Source organism: Furipterus horrens, unplaced genomic scaffold (assembly GCF_987537825.1).
Source record: "Furipterus horrens unplaced genomic scaffold, mFurHor1.1.pri manual_scaffold_3, whole genome shotgun sequence".
NCBI lineage: Eukaryota > Metazoa > Chordata > Mammalia > Chiroptera > Furipteridae > Furipterus > Furipterus horrens.
The window spans coordinates 31,639,804-31,645,521 of NW_028327173.1; the positions used below are offsets into that span (position 1 = coordinate 31,639,804).

Genomic DNA, 5,718 nt, shown 5'->3' on the forward strand with positions numbered 1-5,718 from the left:
TCCACACAGCAGGCAGAGCATTCTTTACAATCATAAATCTGATCATGTCACTTCCCTGCTTAAAACCCTCCAGTGGCTCCCATCTTGCCAAGAATAAAATCCCAACTCCTCACCCTGGCTTACTCAGCTTATTGAGCTGAGCAATACGCTCCTTCCCCACCCTCACCAACTTCATCTCCCATTCTTGTCTCCACAGCTCCTTTTTTCTTGGCCTGACACATGGAGGTCAAGTTTATTTTCACCTTAGGGCTTTTGCACTGGCCATGCTGCCTGAGCGGGGCCTCAAGGAGTGTGAGTCCCCTGGTGGGGCAGGCCTGGAGAGATTGGGGTGGGGGTTGCTAGGGTGGCTGATTGGAAAGTGGACCCTGGGGTATAGAGAATATCTCCTGGTGTGCCTATGGAGAGGGGGGGAGCACAGATGGGACAAATGACCTTCAGCTGGGGGTGGCAGTGGAAGGGAGACTCCAGGGAGCCAATATATGCTCCACTCCCCACCCCATTCCCATTCTATTCACTCACACCATATCTCTGTGGCCCACCACCTTGAGCTTTTACACCTGTTTACTCCTCCTCCTCATCAGTCAGGCTTCCAGACAGGACCTGGGAGTCTTCTTGTAGGGGGAGAAGAGGAAGATAGTATGCAATTCCAGGCCCCTGCCAGCAGGTGGGAGAGAGGTTCAGGCTGGGCCTCGCATTCCAGGGCTAGAATCTGGGGTGTCTCCTCCTAAGAAAGCAGGGGAAGGGTGAGCCAGACCACACCCCAAGGCAGCATCAGCAGTGGCCCCTCTCACTTCCTACTCTACCAAGGCAGTAGGTGGCATCTGAAGCTGCAGACCAGTGAACCAGAAGAGACAAGACTGGAGGCTGGGGAGGTGGCCTTCCTTACACACACACACATACACAGTGGGGGTGGGGAAGTTCTCTGAGAAGAGGTCATCAGCTCCAGGGGCTGGATGCTTCAAAGGTTAGGGCCCATCGACCCATGTGAATTAATAGAGATGTCCTGCTCAGCACCTACTGAGATAGAGTCATCCTTCTCCAGGTCAATGAGAGGGGGAGATAGCAGGAGAAGCAGAGTGGGAGAGGGGGCCAGAGGAAGGAAGACAGAGCCGCAGGGCTAATGGGAAGGGCCTGGGCCCAAGCAGAGCAGGAAAGAGAAAGGGAGGCTGATGAAGCAGGTAGTCATGGTCAACAAGGGGTGGTGGTCCAGTGTGTGTCACCATCACTGGGCAGTGCTGGCCTGGGTCCCTGCAGTGAGAGGAGGGGCTGGCCCAGGGCTGCAGGGTCTTCACCCCAGGCCCCAGCTCCCTTGTTTCTTCTTGTAAGGCAGCCTCCATCCCTCTACCAGATGCCCTCACCCACCTGGATGGAACACAGGCTGAGCCCAGACTCTGCAAGTCCAGCCAGGCCAGGAGAAAGGTTTGGGATTTGCATAGCCCTGGGGAGCCCTTCTCTCCTCACCATCCCTGCTGGGTGATCCAGCCATCAACCACCAGGACCACCACATACACACACATACACACACACTCACACAGGCATGTGTGATGTTACTGTCACTCACACTCCCCATCTCATACATGTAACCAGGTGACTCCCCCCCAGACACACTTATATATTCATCCAGCCCCCCAGCCTGGCACACCTGTTCCCACAGATATTCAAGGCACCCCCAGGCTCAGTCTTTAGTTCACAGTCACACCCTCCTCTCCCAAGGGCCTCCTTCTAGGTCTCCAAGAGGTGGGAGGACCGCAGAATCCAGGGCCCTGCAGTCAGGCACGCTCTTCAGGGCTGCACACTGCAGAGGACTTGACTCCAAAGGTGCTTTATTGAGGAACGAGGCACAGAGGGAATGCACAGTGAGGAGGCCCTCACCACTCACCCCAGCCTCAGCCCCACCCCTATGTACTCAGGCAGAAATGGTGGCATGTGCTCAACCCAGCGGTACCTTAGGGACTGTCCTGGCTCAAATCAGAACCCCCTCCACCCCCGCTCCTTGCCCAACTAGTCCCAAAAGGTGGGGTGGGGGGAGATGAGGAGGGCGGGCAGGAGCAGAAGGAGAGGGCTGGTTACCTTTCACAGTGTGCAAGGACAGGAGACACCCTGGGCTGATACTCCTCCCCTTCTCCCTGCTTCATCCTAGCTCTTGGGGGTGTGGGCCTCGCTGGTAGTTAATCCCTCTCAGAGTGGCTCCATTCACAGTGCTCAAATGCCTTGGGCGGTGGTGACATTAGGGACTAAAGGTCTAGGGGCCCAATTTCATCAAGTCTGGGGAGTGAAATAATGTAGGTCCCAGCAGAACTCCCCTGAAGGGCCAAGGAACTGCTCCCTCCTGGCGGTGGGGACATGCCTGGACCCATTCTCCCCTCCAGAAGTTCCAGAGATGGGGCAGGTGAGGCCACCGGTGACTAGCACCCGACCCCCATGAAAATTTATTTTTTCTTGTCTTCTGTTTTTCCTTCTCCACCTCCTCCTTTTTCTTATATGGCACTGAACGGAAGAACCCCGGCCCGGGGAGTCCGGGAAGGCCCGCGCCGCTAGGGGGCAGCGCGCTCCTGGGGCAGGTTGAGCCGGACACCGTCCGTGCGCGGCGCATAGGCAGCAACGGCTGCGGAAATGTCCAAAGCGAAGGGGCCGGAGCCTGGACTGGAGCGGCCAGAGGACGCGGCTGAGGCGGCCGGGCTGAGCTGCACGGCTGTGGTGTCCTGCGCCGTGCGCTCGCTGCTCTCCATCTCCAGCGCCACCGTCCCGGTGCCGCCGCCTCCCTGGCCAGGGCGCTTGGCTGCTGCCGACCGCGGGCGCGGGCCGGACGTGGGGACCCGGCGGCTACACACGCAGCAGGCCGCGAAGAGGCCGAATGCCACCACCAGCAGCACCGGCCCCACGACCAGTGGCACGTTGTGCCTAGGCAGGAAGGGGGCGAAGGTGCCCACCAGGGTCACGTTGATGCCCGCCAGCAGCACGCACAAACCGCAGGCGCAGCATAGCGCGGGCGACGGCAAGCCGGACAGCCAGGCCTGGGCGCGCACCCCAGGCGCCGGTGAAGCGGGTCCCTGACTCTTTCCTTTGGGCGGCATCGGTCTGGGGATGCAGGGCACTCATCAGGCTCCCTCCTGCCGCCAGTCCGGACCAGGCCCCATGTCAGCAGTCGAGCTCCCAGTGGTCCTGTGAGCACAGAACGAGAGGGAGGGGTTAGCAGGGTATTTCAGCTTCCAACCCCACTCTCAGTTCTGGGGCTACATTCACTGCCTGGGAGTGCAGAGGTCATTTTGGCCAGCCCTGTGCCTCTACCTCTGCCTCTGCCTCTGAGAAGCAACAGCCCGCCCCACAGGGCAAAAGTCTGCCCATTGTTTTCCTACCCAGTCCCTGGAGTCCCTCTGGCTACTCTTGCCATCCTCCTACCCTCCCTCATCCAGACAGACACAGCCCCTCCACCTCCTCTCCTCTGGGAAGCCTTCTTGGGCTAATTAAATGGAATGATTGGCTTTAAAGTGTTGAAATGATAATCACTATCAGTTGTCTTAATAGAGGGCAAGGTGACCATTCTTGGGATCTAGATGCCCCACCCCCAGTGACAGAGAGCCTTTATAAATCATCTTGTATAGCCCCTCCTTATCCACATAAAGAGGTCTAACAATTTACCCAAGATCCAGGACCAGAACCTAATGACCTGCCTCCTGGCCTGCATTTCCCTATCTTAGGCACTGCTAGGCATAGCATCGACATTAACTTTCCTGACATCAGAAGAGGCCCTGGAGTGAGTGACTGAGCAAGAGTGAGGAGCTCCTAGTATTCCAGATGCCAGTGAGAATGGACAGACCCTCCATAGGCTGGCTTTGGCTGGAGCAGACTCAAGGCCTCAGGTTCTTTCTAGATTAGGAATTCTATTAGATTCCAATCCTATGTCCATCCTGCCGCCCCTCTTCCCCCTTTCCCCCTGGATTGTACTGTTGAACCTGGACTCACAAGTGTGATCACTGGATACTAGAATTCCTTTCTAGGATTCTCTAGTTGTATCTGGGATCTATCACTGGATTCTAGAATCATGGGAATGTATGCAGAAGCAAGGGTAAGGTAATCAGTCTAGGAATAGAGAATTCTGTTCTATAACATGAAATTAGGATGAGATCATAACTATAGAGCTGTTAGAATTGTGAAAAAATGTCCAAAAAGGGCCCTCAGTGAAGATGGGAGGCAAATAATCAGATGGTACCACAGGTGGGAGCAGAGCATGCAGGATAAATAACAGAGCATGACCAGGACAAGGGGCCTAACTGTCCGGGCTGCAGTATTAACACCTGTCATATGGGACTAATAAGAGAACTTACTCATAGGGTGTAGTAGTAAATGCTTTAAGCTAAATCAAGTGCTTAGCACAGAGCCTGGAACACAGTGAGAGTTTAATTAATGTTAGCCACACTGTTGTTGTGGTAGTTGATAGTGAAGGCGGCTATAAGGTCTTAGATCTGGGAGGTCCATCTTGTCTAGCTTGCAAAGACAACAGTTGGTCTGTCTCTCAGGAGGAAGTGCCCTAGGAACAGGCCCTGAGTTGCCCTTGTGGGTGTCCAAAGCCTGCACGTAGTGGAGTTGCAGAGAATTTAATGACTTGTGAGTGAAAATGAGGGCAGGTGCCAGAGAGGGACAGCTCAGGTCCTCACTCTGGGCACAAGTTTGAATTAGCAGGTCAGAGAGTTGGGGAGTAGGGGGGAGGGCACCACCACATCCGCCAAGATTCGATGACTCCAGGGCTCCCTTCCCTGGCTCCATAGTGAGAGGTGGCAATTCTACAGGGACTCCAGCCCAAAGCTCCTGGCTGTCACACTAAGCTGGCAGGAATTCAGAAATCCCCAAATCCTGGCAAAGAATGGATGCGTTGACCCTTGCGGGTATTTACAGACCACAGATCCCTCAGGAAGCTCCACATTTACATGAACCATCTGCTCTCTTTAACCTGCAGCTGTTGGTTCTGCCAGGCAGAAATAGTGACCACTAACGGGGCGCAGCAATTTCCAGTTTGCAGAGCACTTCACGTTCATGACATCACTGAGTGGTACACCTGCTTAATACAGTACTTACTAGCAGCCACATTTTCCAACTGAGGAAATGGAGGCTCAGAGAGGGAAGTGGAGCTGGGCTCCCAGGGCTGGACTAGAAGACAAGACATTCTGAGACCAGAGTCAGAGAACACAAAATCTAGCTCGCACTGTAGGCAATCATGCTTCATCTTAAGGAGAAAGATTTGATCCTCTTGGGGTCGATGTGGATGTAAACCCTAACACCTGCCTGTTGCCCTCAGGAGCGGCTGTGAGATTCCCAAATCACTCCCCCTTTCAAGCTCCTCCCCACGCCATGAGTATCCAACACTATCTGATAAAGGCAGGTCTTCCCTCCTGTGGGGAAGGCTCAGTCTGAGGCTGATGGGGCCCCTGGTAGAGGGGATGGAGTCTGGCCCTTCATCTCGCCTCACAACAGACCCCTGAAAGCTGACACTGGGCAAGGGACAGGGAGGCACCAGGTGGCTGGAGGATCCAAGGCTCTCCTTTCTTTATTCCCTTATAGGGAAGACTCTCTTTGAGTTTCAGCAGTTTTACTATGATGTGCCAAAGTGAGCTTTTTCTTTGTAGTTATCCTTTTTTAGGTTTCCTGGTGCTTCTACCATCTGTGGCTTGATTCTCCCCACCACTCCAGTTTTGGAATATTTTCAGCCATTATATTTTCCTC

General features: G+C 54.7%; 1 protein-coding gene across 1 annotated transcript; it reads right to left on the reverse strand.

Moving 5' to 3' along the window:
* Window positions 1–1,819: 1,819 nt before the first annotated feature.
* On the reverse strand, window positions 1,820–3,150 carry TMEM275 (transmembrane protein 275). Its single transcript, XM_090271608.1, is given in 2 exon segments — window positions 1,820–3,033; window positions 3,035–3,150. Coding segments are annotated over 2 exon segments (564 nt in total). The 5' UTR covers window positions 3,100–3,150; the 3' UTR covers window positions 1,820–2,534.
* Window positions 3,151–5,718: the final 2,568 nt, after the last annotated feature.